Here is a 16744-nt window from a genome sequence, read left to right on the forward strand (position 1 = left end):
TCTTTTCTCTGGGATAAACTCCCAGGAGTGAAATTTTTGTCATATGGTAAGTGCATCTTTGTGCACTTTGTCAACATTCGGTGTCACCACTATTTTTTATTTGCATTCTGGTAGGTACGTATCTTATTGGATAGGCGCCCCTATTTATTTATTTTTAATAATATGGTGATCTCTATACTCATTGTAGGGCTTGAACTCGACCCTGAGATCAAGAGTTGAATGGTCTTCTGACTAAACCAGCCAGGTGTCCCTATGGTTAAGAAATTTCTTGGGGTACCTGGGTGGTGCAGTCGTTAAGCATCTGCCTTTGGCTCAGGGCGTGATCCCAGCATTCTGGGATCGATCCCTGCATCAGGCTCCTCCGCTGGGAGCCTGCTTCTTCCTCTCCCACTGCCCCTGCTTGTGTTCCCTCTCTTGCTGGCTGTCTCTCTCTCTCTCTGTCAAATAAATAAATAAAATCTTAGAAAAAAAAAAAGAAAAGAAATTTCTTTTCTCAGGTTTCTAATGTACTTTATTTTTCTCCTACCTCAATTAAAATGACCATGTCTTTTTTCCCCCCTTTAATTTTTTAGTGTGGTGATTTTTCTAGTGTTAAACCAACTTTGCACTCCTCTATCAACCTCACTTGGTTCTGGTGTNTTTGGTGTTTTTTTTTTTTTTTTTTTTTAGATTTTATCTATTTCAGGGAGAGAGAGAGAGAATGAGGGAGAGAGAATGATCCGGGCAGGGGCAGATAGAGAAGCAGTCTCCTGGCTGAGCAGGGAGCCTTATGCGGGGCTGGATCCTAGGACCCTGAGATCATGACCTGAGCCAAAGGCAGACTTTTAACCGACTGAGCCACCCAGGCGCCCCGGTTCTGGTGTATTTTTTAAATGTTGTTAGATTCAGATTGTTTTTATTTGTTTAGGTTTCTTGCCTCTATGTTCATGGGTAGAATTGGCTGTGAATTTCCTTTCCTATATTGCCCTTGTCTGATTTTGCTATCAGGGCTTCATGTAGTGAATTGTGGGCCCCGGGGGGTGGGGGGCGGTTCCCTCTTCTCTTCTCTGGAGGGATTTGTAAACTAGTATTATTTGTTCCTTGAACTGCTGTTGGATTTTGGATCACAAAGATTTAGAATTAGAAGAGACTTGAGAGTCTACCTGTTGTACTGTTGTATGAGCCCTGTTGTGCTGAGGCAGAAAGAATTAATTGCTGAAGCTCAAATCTAGAGGGCAAGGTTCTCTGTACCATGACTCAACCATTTCATCATTTCAGAAACCCTAAAGTTAAGGTAACAGCCATTTTATTATATTCACAATGAAGTCCATGCAAATCCATGTAAGAGAGGCTTGGAAAATACCTCATTAACCCGACAGGCTTGGTCCCTTAGGTTTGTGGCCTTATCTGATTAAGTTGCAGAACCTAGGGTGAAACGGGAGCCTTGGAAGATGGGCACTCTGACAGCTCTAGGAAAGCCTAGGAGAGCTGGCAGAAATCTCACTGGCTCCACTGTTGAGTAGCAGCTCGGAGGGGCATTGATATGTGTATTGCCCAGTGCGATGATCGATGATCAGTGTTTTCTGAATATCAAATAAATATTCACCATGTGGTATTTTTAAATGAAAGTCTTAAAGATTCAATATGCTTTTTGGAAAATTTCCCTAAAAACAGCAAAAATTAAGTGGTTGGGTGCATAAATGACCCTGCTCCTGTTATCTGGAATATTTCTTCACCCAACAGACATTTCTTGAGCACCCTCTAGTGTCAAGCAGTGCTCTGAGGGCTGTTCACCTTTGAGAACCTGTTCTACCCAGATGGATAAGATGCTTTTACCATATTTGGGAAGTAGCAAACTGCTTCAGTTCACCTTCTAGTTCATTTCTAGCACTTGACCCTAATGATGTAACAAAGCAAAAGAAGTGTATCTTCCTTACCTAAAATGACCAGCAGATTTGCAGGCTCAAGATCGAACCAGGTAGCTATCCAGATGTGCTTTGGGCTTTACGTTGGTAGATTTTATTTTTTGTTTATAAAGATGTGTGCCATGTCACATAGCACAATGGCATATTAAATTCATTCAGACTACATTTCCTTAGCTGTAGACTTCCTTCCTCTTCCATTAGCAGGAGAGAATCACCACTCATGTAGCTCTATTTGAAATCTTACTCTGTTAGGATCTTGTGCTTTTGTGATGGGAAGCGGGGTGGGGGGGGCGGTGTTGAAAGAGGGAGGGTACACATACCTTGACAGTCCAGTTAACAATTGACCTTGGCAGTTCTGCAGTTGGCAGATGGTCTTAGTTTGCCCTCAGCTGAGTTGACAAGACTCTTCTCTTGCCCTTGACTCTCAGCTGTGAGACCCTGGCCTGGTCTTACAAGTATACTCTTTAGGGGAGTAGATGGCAGGGCTGAGAGTAGATAGTTTGGGAGGTCTCTCTAAGCCCTAAAGTTGTGACTTTTTGAGCCTCCAAACATTGTGGAAACAAATGAAAAAATAATATATATTGAGAGGCAGAATGCCACATGATGTTAAAAAATGGATTAAAAATAAGCAAAATGTAAAAATATAAAATAGGTGAAGGGAATTAAAAAAATATGTATGCAAAATGTATAATATAGTTCCTTTCCCCCATGTGGCCTATTTTTACATTAGTGGATCATATTATATAAAAATATATACTGTTCGGTCCTAGATTCCTACAGATCATGTTTTTGAGATTAGGCTTTGATGGTACTTTTTGAAGTATCCAGTCCTTAAAAAAATGCAGCTCCTCTTGCTTTACTGATAAAAGTGAAAAGAAAAAAAAATGAGTACTTTAAGAAAGAATACTGGAACCTTATTGTGAGTTGAAAAATGTAACCTTCACTGTCATATGGCCCATAATCTAATGGCAGATATGGTTTGAAAGCCTTGCTGCAGCCTCCAGTGTGGTCCACTTGTCCTTCGGGAAGGGAAGGACATGTGGGAAAACCAGCGTACAATTAAAAAATAATTTGATCACATGCTTCAGCGTGGTTGGGTACTTGCTGACAAAACTCTTTCTCCCTTTTCTTTTTTTTTCTTAAGATTTTATTTATTTATTTGACAGAGAGACAGCCAGCGAGAGAGGGAATACAAGCAGGGGAAGTGGGAGAGGGAGAAGCAGGCTTCCCACTGAGCAGGGAGCCCCATGCGGGTCTGGATCCCACAACCCTGGGATCATGACCTGAGCCGAAGGCAGACGCTTAAGGACTGAGCCACCCAGGCGCCCCTTTCTCTCTCTTTTCTCTATCAGTGAAGCACTTAAGCACCCTCTAGTGAGGGATTCCCTAAATTCTTGGCAGAAGTTATTTAAACCTAATGTAGTATATTTAAGGGGACCAATTTTGTGTTTATCAGGCTCAAATAACATAAAGATCTACCTAAAGTTTTCAGGGCAACCTTTATAAATGTTGTTTTCAAACGCATGTTCCTGATTCTCTAGGAACTTATTTTTTCCATTTACACCTATTTCTAAATGGGGTTACTAGGTGAATGTCCTTCAGAACTTTTCTAAATCAAATGCACTACATCATTCAGAGAATAGAAATGAGTAATTAAAGAGATTTGGGGTTTGGATAAAGATGTTTTCATCCATTAAAAAAAAAAATAGAATCAGGGGCGCCTGGGTGGCTCAGTTGGTTAAGTGTCTGACTTTGGCTTGGGTTTGATGCCAGGTTTGTGAGATCAAGCCCCTTGTTGGGCTTCGCACTCAGCAGGGAGTCTGCTTCTCCATCTCCCTGTGCCCCTCCCCCTGCTCGTGCTCTGTCTCTCTCAAATAAATAATATCTTTAAAAAAATAGAATCAAAGGTCATTACATTTTGAAAAAAAAATCATCCGATTTTAAATCATCACCATTGAGTAAGTAGTTGTTAACACTCCTCAAGGGCCTAGTGTTTATAAAGGTTGCATCGGGGGTTTTCATATATCATTGTATTTAATCCTTTTGATAATTTTGAATTAGCTATTACTATTCCTATTTTTTGAATTAGTAACCTGGGACACAGAAATAAGTGTTTCTTGTAATGAAACCAAGTACATTCAAATTGCACTGTCCCTTATGGTAGCCACTGACCACAGGTGTCAAACACTTGACATGTGGCCAGTCCAAATTAAGATGTGCTGGAAACATAAAATATACACCTGATATACCTGACTTCAAAGACTAAGGTAAAACTCTAAGAATGTAAATATTTTTATAGTGATTACATGCTAAAATGATAATGTGTTAGATTTATTAGGTTAAATAAGAAGATTATTAAAATTAATTTCCTCTGTTTATTTATTTTTTTTAAAGATTTTTTATTTATTTATTCGACACAGATAGAGACAGCCAGCGAGAGAGGGAACACAAGCAGGGGGAGTGGGAGAGGAAGAAGCAGGTTCATAGCAGAAGAGCCTGATGTGGGGCTCGATCCCACAACGCCGGGATCACACCCTGAGCCAAAGGCAGACGCTTAACCGCTGTGCCACCCAGGCGCCCCAATTTCCTCTGTTCCTGTATACGTTTTTATTAACTGCAGCTGCTAGAAAATTGAAAAGTACATCTGTGGCTTGCATTCTATTTCTGTTGTGCAGTGCTGCTCTAACATCTGTGCACACAGTTGAAAAAGGCAAATAGTTCCACGTGCAAGGCTTGTGAGTTAGGGCGTCCTTTTAACCTCATTTCTTCCCCCAGAGCAGCTCTCTTTACCTTGCTCTTCATGTTGGAGCCAAATTTAGCACTTAACAGTTGGGTCCAAATCACTAAATTACTTGCTTTATTTCTGCTTTATTATTTCTGTTGCCGTGGCAGTTGTTACTGTTTTTGTATTGATTTTAGACTTTGCTTCTGAAACATCCCCTTAGCATTTAAGGGAGCTCTCGCTCAGTTTAACCCCTATGCCCCTGCCATGTAATATGCACATACACACACATTCCCCATCCTTGTAATATTGTTGTAAATGTAACATTGCTTAGGTCAAGATTCAGTGTTTGTTATCATGACTACACATGCTAGCCGTGACTGAACTGTGTATGAAGTACTCTTTTTATTTTGTGCATGATTTTTGTTTATCCTAGGATCAATAATTGCCTTGTTATTATTCAGTTGCCCAGCTTTCCATGTTCCTGTCTTAATTCAATCTCAGATTCTCCACTCGTTGTCTAGGTTAGTTTTGCATGCTTGCAGATGCTTTTGAAGATGCATTTCCTGGAGACTTGGAAACTGCTGTAGCTCCCACTCATGGTTCTCTCTTGCTCTAGCCCATGATCTCATGCTGCAGGGATCTGCTTTTGCCAGATCCTAGATTTCCCCTGCCTTTTGCCTGTCTTGGCCTTCCTGTTTCCTGTATCTTCCTCTTTCTTGGTTAATTTCCTCATTTTGGTGAAGCACATCTTTAGTTAAGCTTCCTGAGAAAGAATGCATGGGACTTAAATTTTTTAAGAACTTGCATATCTGAAAGTGTCCCCTCTCCCTCATGTTTAAATGCAACTGGAGGTTGGAAACAATTTTCTTTAGAATTTTGAAAATACTTCTCTATTGTGTTTTAGTCTCTGGAGTTGCTTTGAGCCATTTGGAACCAAACATTCACTTACCACTCCTTCCAACCACCTCCCACCCTCTTTTTAAAGATTTTCTTTTTTTTTTTAATCTCTAGTGCCTGATGTTTTACCATGATATATGCCCAAAATGAGATGTTTCCATCCTAACTTTCATGTATGGGTCCTCCTGTACTGGTCCTTTAATTTTTAATTTATTCTCTCTTATTTTTCATCTTTTTTATTTTTGCTGATGAGTTATTGAACTTGGTCCTCCAGCACTTCTGTTATATATTTTTTTTATTTCAGCTGTCACCTTAATTTGTTGTTTTCTGAAAGTTTCTTATTTTTTGTTACTGTATTTATTGCTTAATGGTTGCAATATCTTCTGTCTCCCTGATAATAATGATAGTTTCTTAAAAAATGGTTTCCTTCTTCCCTGCATAGTCTCAGTTTTGGCCAAGTAGTTTCTTTCCTGTTTGTTTTGTTTTCTTTCATGATAGAGTCTTTCCTTAGATGGCCAGTGATTACTGGTTGTTTACTTATATTTAAGAGTGGGGTATTAAAAAGATGGAAGGCAGCTCTCCATGCAGATGTGGGGCTTGTGGGGGTGCGCTTCACTTTAGAGCCTTCATCTAGGGTGTTTCCTTGGGGAATTCCTGATGTCAGTACTTCTAGATCTTACCTTTTAGGTTAGTCCAGTTCCCTGAATGGTTTTAGTCTCCTATTTGGGGAGGCTAGGCAAGGTAGAGGGGTGTATCAGACAAGGTTCTCCAGAGACCCAGAACCAATAGAAGGCATACATAAAGATTATAGGAATTGACTCATGCAGTTGTAGAGACTGAGAAGTCCCACGATCTGCTCTCTGCTAGCTGCAGAACAAGGAAAGCCCGTGTGTAATTCATTCTCCGCCCAAAGGCCTGTGAACCCGTAGTGCTTAAGTCTGAGGGCAAGAGAATAGGGTGTCCCAACTCAAACAGAGATTGTAAATTCACTCTTCCTGTACCTTTTTGTTCTGTTTGGGCCCTCAGTGGATTGAATGATAGCCACCCACATTGGGGAGGGCCATCAGCCTTACTGAGTGCACCAATTCAAATGCTGATTTCTTCCAGAAACACCCTCACAGATATACCCAGAAATAATATCTTATTAGTTGTCTGGGCATCCTTTAGCTCACATAAGTTGACACATAAAATTAACCATCATAAGGGACATGCGGGTTGGGGAAGATAGCAGTTTGTAAATGTTCCCTTAATTTTCTCTTTTTTCAGTAGGGTAGCCCATACTTTATGCTGTGCCTGGTGTTTTCCAGACCAGAGATCCTCTGTCTTACTCTCTCCAAAAAATAATTCTCTATGTTTCTGCAAGGGTGAGAGAGGGCAGTTGGCCTGGCTGAGCACAGTAAAGGGGAGTAGACTTTTGAACGATACAGATATGAACTGTGTGGGTCTACTTATACATGGATTTTTTCCCTATAAATACAATACAGTAAATGTATTGTCTCTTATGATTTTTTTTGGGGGGGGAGGAGCAGAGGGAGAAGGAGAATGAGAATCTTAGGCAGGCTCCATGTCCAGTGTGGAGCCCAACACAGGGCTCAGTTTCACAGCCCTGAGATCATGACCTAAGCCAAAGCCAAGAGTTGGACATTTGACTGACTGAGCCACCACCCAGGTGCCCCAATGGTAGTAATTCTTTATACATCTGGTAGGATGCATCTGAGCTTGTGCTTTCCTTTGTTGGTGTTTTTTAAGTTACTAATTTAATATTGTGTGTGTGTATATATACATACATACATACATACATATATACGTACATATATATATGTAGGCTCCACTCCCACTGTGTAGCCCAACGTGGGGCTTGAACTCAAGACCTGAGCCGAGATCAAGAGTCAGATGCTTTTCTGACTGAGCCACCCAGGGCCCCTGATAAAACATATATATATATTTTTTAAAGATTTTATTTACTCGTTCTACAGAGAGAGAGACAGCCAGCAGGAGAGGGAACACAAGCAGAGAGAGTGGGAGAGGAAGAAGCAGGCTCCCAGCGGAGGAGCCTGATGTAGGGCTTGATCTCAGAACGCCAGGATCATGCCTGAGCCAAAGGCAGATGCTTAACGACTGAGCCACCCAGGTGCCCCCAATAAAGGATATTTTTAAGACCAGTTTTAAGTAAACATTTATCTTGCAAATACTTGGTGTTGTTTGATTATTCAGCCAACTTTTCTCCTATATATTATCCAAATAGAAAGAGATTTTGATATACCTGCTTATAAATTTTTTTCTTCTGTTAAAGGTCTGTTATTACTCTGGAATCAGTAAGCCATGGCGTCAAAGAAATTTGCCGTTAAAGTAAGTAGTGCTTAATAGTCTTTAAAATGGCTAATCATTTTCTAATATAACTGAGTTCTGTGCTCACTGACAGTTGAAGCTCTGAACTTGCTTTCTACTGTTTAAATTAGTGTCTTTACTGAAAACTTTAAGTAGGTGATTGAAGATTCACATGTTAAGAATGGGGGGGACGGAATAAATAGTTCATATGGTTATGGGAGTTTCTTGCTTCGAGTCTTCTGTAAGATGCCTTTAGGTCATAACTTGGTCCTTAATGTTAAAAATTGTCATTCACATATGTATGTCTGTGACATGATTTTTGATTATGACAGAGCAGATAAAAATGAAGTAGGCAGCAAATGCTGCAGGTGGGTGAATGCCAGGTTTCTTGCTTGGCTGCCCTCCTTTCTTTTCCTTTTTAAATATCTTTTCTCTATCCCCTGGCAGCTGGGGCTGAGACCTTCTCAGGTGTGGGAGGATGGGAAAACTATGTGTGAAGGGTGTTTGGAAAGGAGAGGAAAGGAACTGATAAATAGTGACCATGAGGTCTCTGAGATGCCTTCATCTAGGCTGGCTGTTGAGGACATTTTTTCTGTGCTAGTGTTAAATTAAGTACATCCAAAACATCAAAACAGACAAATTACGGTAGTTAACCAGATCAGATACTACTTAATATTGTAGTTATATCTTATTTTTACTAAGTCCTGGCTTATTAGATTTATAATGTATTTATAAATTTTATTGCTTATCCACGTGTTCTGTAGTATTTCTTTTTATGAGAGATTATAAGTGGTGAATTTTTATCATTTGTCTTTCTAAAAAATGTATTTTTGTCTTAACTCTAGAAAGTTGGTTATAGAAATCTAGGTTGAGCATTATTTTTCCTTGGTGTTTGAAGATATTTTTCCATTGTCTTCTGGAATCTGTTATTGCTACTGAGAAACTTTGTAGTTATTGAATGATGTTTAAAAACCACCTTAAAACTTAGTAGCTTAAAACACAAACCATTTTGTTTTTTCTTGTGATTGTGTAGGTTGCCTGGTATCATTTGGGTCATTTCTCTTTTTGATGATGGCTGGGGCTGCAATTACCTGGGAACCCAGTTCAGCTGGAACATCAAAGAGGACATGCTCACATGGCTGTCACTTGATACTGGCCATGGTTGGGACCCCACCTGGGGCTGTTCATTGTTGCCTGTCAGTTCTCATTCACATGGCTCCTCTCTGTGGCTTGGGCTTCTCCTAGCATGGTGGCTGAGTTTGAGGGATGGTGTCCCAGAGTTGCTAGAAGAAAGAAGGTAATTTGCCAGTTCTTTGAAGGCCTGGGCTCGGAAGTCTCACTTGGCACTTCTACATTCTGTTGGTCAGAGCACTCCAGGGCCCAGCCCAAGGGAAGCTGCAGCTTTTGATGTGAGAAGCAGCATGTGCCCACAGGGAAGTGAAGATTTGTGGGGGCACATCTGTGGAGACTAGTAACCACGGAAGTCTCTCACCTGCCTCATTGTGATTTCTGTCTTGGTTATCTTGGTTATCAACTTTATTCTTTCTAGTTGCTCTTAAAATTTGGTTTTTGGCTTTGATGTTCTACAATTTCACTATGAAGCCTCAAGCCATAGACTTGTTTTTATTTATCTGGCTTGGGATGCAATGTGCATCTTTATTTGAAAGATGCAAGTCTTTTTATCAGTTTTGGAAAATCTCAACCATTTTCTCTTCTGGTACTGCTCTTTATCCTCTCTGTTCTCTTCTTCTGGAACTCTTATGCTAAGTTTTCTGGGTACGCTCATATAATAGTTTCGTATGTGTGCGAAGGTGATATTAACTTGTCCAAGACGGAGGCCTTGCAGGCTGTCTGTGTGCAAAGCTCTGCCAAAACTGGCAATGGCCCAGGAGGGCCGACAGTTCTGGTCAACCACAGATTTTGGACCCAAGGTGCCTAATTATGCGAGATGAGGCTCTTGATTTCTAAGCCATACACACTGGGGCAGATTCTGCTGCCTTATTGCCCCATCTCACAGCCACACCAGCAAGACTTGGAACTTAGCTCCTAGATCATGTCAGACAGGGGAGTTACTCCATCCATGAGTATCAAATTAGCAAGTTAGGGATGCAGACACCATTCTGCTTATGTGGGTGAGTGTCTGCATCACATGTGATTGTATCTGAGCCTCTGATCACACAGGCAAGGGTCCAGCGCTTCCCTAATCATGCAGCTTAAAAAGCTCCACAGCCCAAGCATTGGTATCCAATTCTAGATGTCTGACATCCTTCCTGCCACGTTGTCTGTGCTGGCCTATGGTGTCATGGGCAGCAGGGGACCTGCGCACCTGCTACCGATGCTGTCATCAGGTGCTTTTTCTGGCGAATGCTGTTCCAGTAGGCTTGTATGAGTGCTTCTTGGCCATTTGCTTTTTCTTGTTTCTCTTTTTGTCTCCGTGTTGCATTCAGAGTGCTTTTTATTAAACCTCTTCCAGTTTGTTAACATCTTCTCATCTGGATTTAATTTGTTATTTAATCTGTATTTAATCTACTCTTTAACTGGTTTATTTTTAGTGACTGTATTTTTCAGCAGAGAATTTGTGTTTGGTTTATTTTTTTCTTAATTCAAATTCTACCAGTTCTTTTTTAAATATACTTGTCCTATTTTTAAAATGTGTTTCCATTTCCTTTTATCTTCTTTATAATTTTAAAGTAATTTATTTCATAGTCTCTTGTAGATTGTTCTATTATTTCCATTATTATTTACTAAGTGTGGAATAAATTGGTGATTGAAATTGCTGGATTGTTCATGTGTGTAATTTTTTATTGTGTGCTCATTTTCAGTCACATCCTACATGTGCATGCACACACAGACACACATAGACAAACACACACATACACACACAGGTGGCAGGACTTGTGAGCCTGTAGTACAGTTGAGCAGTTTCAAGTTTACTTCTGCTGGAGCCACTGGCATTTCAGTGGTTTTGGACCAGGCTTCACATTAATTTCATGGCTTGGGATTCCACCACCTTGTGGGCAGTGCAGCTTTGCAACCCACAACAGAGTCTGGTGCAAGGTTGGTGTTTTTAGTATTTTCTAGTATTTTCCATGCTGTTCTCCCTTCCCTTCCCTCCTGCTGAAGCCCTGGATGGATGGCAAGCTTCCATGTTGCTTCCCTTGGTCTATAAGCAGTGATTTTTTTTTTTTTTTCTAGTTGCATTTTCATGAAGGTCACAGTTTATCAAGAGAATGAAGGAGAAAGCTCCATGGAATAGTCCCTGCTCCAAGAAATGATGAACAGACTTAACCTATATGAACCAGAGAGTATTACATGAGGATGTCTACAAATCCAGTACTTAACTTATGTGTCAAGCATTGTACAAAGAACTGAAGTTGAAGTTCTTCACAGCTCTGGGCTTAACTGGAATGAGTTCCTTCTGAACTCTTCCTACTCTTCTGCCACTTTTGGGCATTAGGATCCCAGCTCTCGGCTATCCCGGCTCCCACATATGCTGACTGCCAGGCTCAAACCTTCCAATGGGGTGATTTTTTCCCTCCCCTCTCCCCACTTTATTGAGATGTAATTGACATATAACATTGTGTAAGGTTAAGGTGTACAATGAGGTGATTTGATAAACATATGTGGTGAAATGTTTACCATGATAAGGTTAGTTAACACATCCTTTACCTCACATAATTACCATTTTGTTGTTCTTATGGTGCGAACATTAAAGCTCTACTCTTGTAGCACCTTTCCAGGATACAATACAGTATTGTTAACTGTCATCACCATGCTATACGTTAGATCCCCAGAACTTATTCGTCTTACAACTGGAAGTTTATACCCTTTGACCAGCATCTTTCTATTTTCCCCACCACTTAGCCCCTGGCAGCCACCATTCTGTTCTATGAGCTTGATGATTTAGATTCCATATATAAGTGAGATCATGCAGTATTTGTCTTTCTCTGACTTGTTTCACTTAGTATAATGCCCTCAGAGTCTATGCATTTGTAACAAACAGCAGGATTTTTTTTTAATGGCTAAATAATACTCCATTGTGTATTTACACCACATTTTCTTCATTCATCCATCAGTGGACATTTAGGGTGTTTCCCTGTCTTGCCTATTGTGAATAATGCTGCAATGAACATGGAGTGCGGATATCCCCTTTGAGATAATTATTTCATTTTCTTTGGATATATACCCAGAAATGGAATGGTTAGATCACATGGTAGTCCAATTTTTAGTTTTTTGAGGAAGCTGCATACTGTTTTCCATAGTGGCTGCACCAGTTTACATTCCCACCAATGGTGCACCAGCCAGGGTTCCCCTTTCTCCACATCCTCACCAGTATTCTTTATCTCTTGTCTTTTTGATAGTAGCCATTCTAGCAGGGGTGAGGTGATATGGTTTTGATTTGCATTTCCAAAGGAGCGATTATTAGTACTGTTAAGGGTTTGTTTATTTAGGAGTCTCTTCAAACAGAGAACCCTCTTTTGGCTTTGATTTTTTTTTTTCCCTATAGTGTACTTGTTTTCTATTTTATGGATTTTTTTAAATGATTTTCTCCCTTGTATTTTCTTTGAGCAAATTTGCTCTTCATTGTCAAGTTTAAGGTGGGAGCTTAAGTCATGGAATTTGAGCATTTCTTCTTTTCTAATATATACCTTAAAGCTATAAATTTTTCTCTTCAAGCCTCTATTGCTTTAATTGTATCCCTCTTGTTTTATTAGAGATGAAGTTAAAGTAGAGATTTTGTTTTTCAAATAAACATATTTTCTAATCCCCACCGTGATTTCATTTTTTTTTTTTTCTCTTTGAGTGGGAGAGAGAGAGAGCAGAGGTAGAGGGAGAGTGAAAATCCTAAGCAGACTCCACGCCCAGTGTGGAGGCCGATGCAGGGGTTGATCTCATGACCCTGAGATCATGACCTGAGCTGAAACCAAGAATCAGAGGCTTAACTGACAGAGCTACCCAAGTGGGCCTGTGATGTCATTTTTGATCACCGGATTATTGAAATGTACATTATATTGCTTCTAAGTATTTGAAAATTTTCTAATCATTTTTTTGTTTGGCATAATTCCTCTGTCTGTTTTGGAAAGTGTTCCATAAGCACTTGAAAAATGTGATGGTTGTCAGGTGCATTGAACTATATATGTCACTTAGATCAGGTTTGTTAATTTTGTTGTAACAATTTAATTTTTTACTAGTTAGTAAATTAGTAATCTAATATTTACTAATAATGTTTTTGTATTCTTTGGGTAAATACCTAGTAGTAGAATTACTGGATCATCTGGTAGTTCTATTTTTAATTTTTTGAGGAACTTCCATACTTTTTTCTACAGTGGCTATACTGGTTGTATTCCCACCAGCAGAGTATGAGGGTTCGTTTTCTTCACATCCCTGCCAACACTTGTTGTTTCTTGTGTTTTCAATTTTAACCATTCTGACAGGTAAGGCAGAACAGAGACATTCTCAGAGATGCAAAGTCTAAAAAAAATTCCCTTCTAATGTACCCTATTTTAGGAAGAATGTGGTTTTCCAAAATGAGGGAGTAAACAGAGAAGGAGTGAGTTATAGTGTCTGGGAAATAGGGAATCTTGTAGGTGAGCGCCTGAGCAAGCAAATCTCATGGTGATCAGCAGTGTGTCCTGCCTAGAAAGCAACCAGTCTGATGGGCACGGGACATAGAGTTCCATGAAAGATGTCTCCAACAAGAAATGAAAGGATGAAATGTCTTACGTATTTGAAAGTAGAGGGGAGGTTTTGTTAGGTCTGTCAGAGAGTGTGGAAATGATTAGTGATAAGAATATGGGAAACTAAACAAAAAAATGAAGCAACTCTTCCTATCATGTGCAAGATTGGACAGTAAAAATAGTACACTATATGGCTCAGCTTTGAGCAGAGGGTACATCTCATATGTTGTGAACTCCAGATGTTGGAAGTCTGGGGAAGGTGATGTGTGGGGCGGGTGGTGGGTTGTAAACATTGTCTTCATTTTCAGTAGATAGTATGTAAAGCTGAAATAATAAGAAATTGGTAGTAATAACATAGTATTTTGAATCTAGTAAATGCCAGATCAAATTGCTGAAGTTTTCAGTGTGGTTGCTCTTGGTGAGAGCTGGGGAGGGTAGTGACAGGATAGGGCAGAGGAGGCCTGTTTTTGATAAGGCATTTTAATCTGTGTGTATACATCACTATAATCGGTAATTAAATGAGTAAGTAAAGTTTAAAAGGAATTAACCTTAGCAAATTTTCATATAGATGCATGTACTTTTGGCTCTCTGGATTGAAAAATACTTGGATAGAGCATGGTTTCTAAAGTAACAGAAAACCAGATGAAAACCAGATAGTTTGCCACTTGCATCTCAGTTGTTTATTCTGAGATTTTCCCTGGAATGGTATTAATTATCCATGCAAACAGCTTGTCCTTCTTCAAATGAAGAAAAGTCTTTTGACCTTCCTGCGTATAAGAGAGCTTTTTTTTTTTTTTTTTTAAACGGCTGTGTCCCTGTCCTTGAACTCTTTCTTGTAATTGTCTCCTAGGCCAGAATTCCAGGAAATGGCAGCAGTGAATGAGGTGACAGAGTCCTTGGAACCACGGCTTTCAGGGTCTCTTGACTTCTGGGTCACTACAACTTGTGGCAGGGAGATAAGTCCTATACTTCCATGACTCCTTTCTCAGTTGGGTGTAGTGGTGACAGATGACATATGTGTCCCTAAGGCTCCTTAGGGATCTTAATTCTAGCTCTGCACCCACCCCAGTATTTTAGAATTTCCAAAATTATAAATTGTTTAGGGGTCAGGGGTCAGCAAATTATATCCCACAAACTAGCCTCTTGTTTTTGTAAATAAAGTTTTATTGGAACGCAGCCGCTCCCATTTGTTTCCATATTGTCTCTGGCTGCTTTTATGCTACAATGAGAGAGTTGAATAGTTGTAACAAAGACCTCATTGCCTGCAAAATCTGAAATATCTCTCTTTATCAGTAAATCGTGGTTTAGGTGTATAAATCTCTCTCTTAAAGCACATCTCAATTCCTGCTAGCCACAATGCAAGTGTTCAGGAAGCACACGTGGCTAGTAGCAGCTATATTGGACAGCATGGGTCTAAATCTGTGCTCCCCCCTCCTTGCCCCTTGTCAGGGTAAGCTTTCAATGAAGTTACCTTGGGTTAAACTGGCTTCAAGGGTGGATAAATTAGCAAGGCCAACACAAGGCCATTTCCTTTGCAACTGGAAACAAGAAATAGACATGGACATAAACTGTATTAATCATGGACTTTTATCCATGCTTTAGAAGTTTTAGTTTTAGTGAGAAGAAATCTGTAAAGAAATAAATAAAATAAATTTGAATAATAAATTATGGGCAAAAGTATCAAATCAGTATATGTGGTGTTTGCCTGTGAAAAGTTTATGGGTCTATCCTCTGCTTTAAAGGTATTTTAAAAGTATGTAATGTTGCCAGGTCTCACTCCCCATAATAATTACATCTTAGGATTTAAAATTTTTAGCTCGGGTTCCAGCAAAGCACTACTTTGAAAGGTTCCTACCTCATTGTCTGTCTCTGTTTGTAGATCATTTCCTCTGCTTCCTGCATCTGTTTTCTTGGATTAGTTAGGTATTACACCAAAGTCTAGAATTCTTTCGGCTACAAAGCCTGCTCTGCTGCTTCCCTTCCCCCCAATCTACTTTATTGTGGGTGGGAAAATTTTCGTTGGGAGGGCTTGATTAATTAGAAGGGATTCCTGGCTTCCCTAGCAGTGGCAGCCTGGGAAGATTACAGAGCCTGGCTTAGTGACAGGCCAATCTGTATTTAAGGAAAAACTCGGACCAGACAGATTTCCCTGGAATGTGGATCTGGCTTTGTCTTCTTTCACAGAGAATGTGTAATGACCCCCTCCTCCTCCTTCCCACCCACTCCAGGAGACTTAACGCTTTTACTTTTGCTGTTGATATTTGTCCAGTCTTTATTCTGGGGAGGGTGGGGGAGCTGGAGTTTTGGGGTAGGAAGAGTGAATCATTTTCTGAAGCTAAGGTAACAGGTTTAAGATTTCATTAATGTTTAGGAGGAGAGGAGAGATTTTACCTTTTTTTCTTTTTTCTTAATTTCCCTGCATCTTTACTATCTGTATTTTTCTTTCTACTGCTTTGTAGCTATTATAGTTTTATGTACTGCTCTGAATTTCAGTTAACCTTAGTCTCTGCATTCCTTAGAACAACCACAAAAAGAGAAATATGTCCAAGAATTGACAGTAATTTCCCCTTTGTAGTAAAAGTAAAAGTGAAGAGCAGTGCTTTGAACTTTTAGAGAAAGAAAGTTGAATAGCAAATGGGCTTTCGTCTTGCTGGCTTGCCTCAGTGAACCACTTCAGTTCTGTGTCCTAGGTTTTTTAGTCTACCTAAAGGGGAATGTGGTAGTGATGCTGTCAGCACTCGTTTGAAAACTGATGCATTAACTTCATGTATGACATTGAAAAAAAAAGATTTATAGGAATATTTTCATACCAGTTGAGTTCTAGGTAACGATTTTCTAAATTTTAAGAATAAAACTGAAGTGTCCTAACAAATCACAGAAGTTTTAAATGGTTACATTCTTTATTAGAAATGAATGAGGAGTGTGCAACCTTTGTCCCTGGGAATGTTTTTGCAGAGGCATTTCTCTTTGTCTTTTTATCAAGGTAAATTTCTTCTCCTGGTACTTAAACTCTTCATCTTCCAGTTCCTTCTTAATTCTGTCTGTTCCTTGGGAGAGCTTTAAGTTTTCAAGACCTAGAGTCAGTAAGAGTGTGCCTAGTGGTGAATGACATGATCCAAGTATAGTAGGCTGCAGTTTTTCCCCTGTTGCATATTATGTGTTCTATTACACTGGCCTTGCTGGAAACTGTAGTCAACTAAATGTGTTCTGAT

The 16744-nt window shown here is 39.8% G+C and overlaps 1 protein-coding gene across 4 annotated transcripts in view; it reads left to right on the forward strand.

Annotated features, from left to right (window-relative positions):
• The window catches only part of SLX4IP (SLX4 interacting protein), a 182918-nt gene that overhangs the window by 11063 nt on the left and 155111 nt on the right, over positions 1–16744 (forward strand). For all 4 annotated transcript variants that reach the window (XM_034641468.1, XM_011224336.3, XM_019799163.2 and 1 more), the window contains exon 2: positions 7820–7875. Coding sequence is in view for 3 of the 4 variants with exons in the window: in XM_011224336.3 (XP_011222638.1) it covers positions 7849–7875 (27 nt within the window). In the remaining variant the exon portion in view is untranslated. The remainder of the gene's footprint in view (positions 1–7819; positions 7876–16744) is intronic.

The sequence above is a fragment of the Ailuropoda melanoleuca genome, chromosome 13, assembly GCF_002007445.2.
Source record: "Ailuropoda melanoleuca isolate Jingjing chromosome 13, ASM200744v2, whole genome shotgun sequence".
In the NCBI taxonomy this organism is placed as follows: domain Eukaryota; kingdom Metazoa; phylum Chordata; class Mammalia; order Carnivora; family Ursidae; genus Ailuropoda; species Ailuropoda melanoleuca.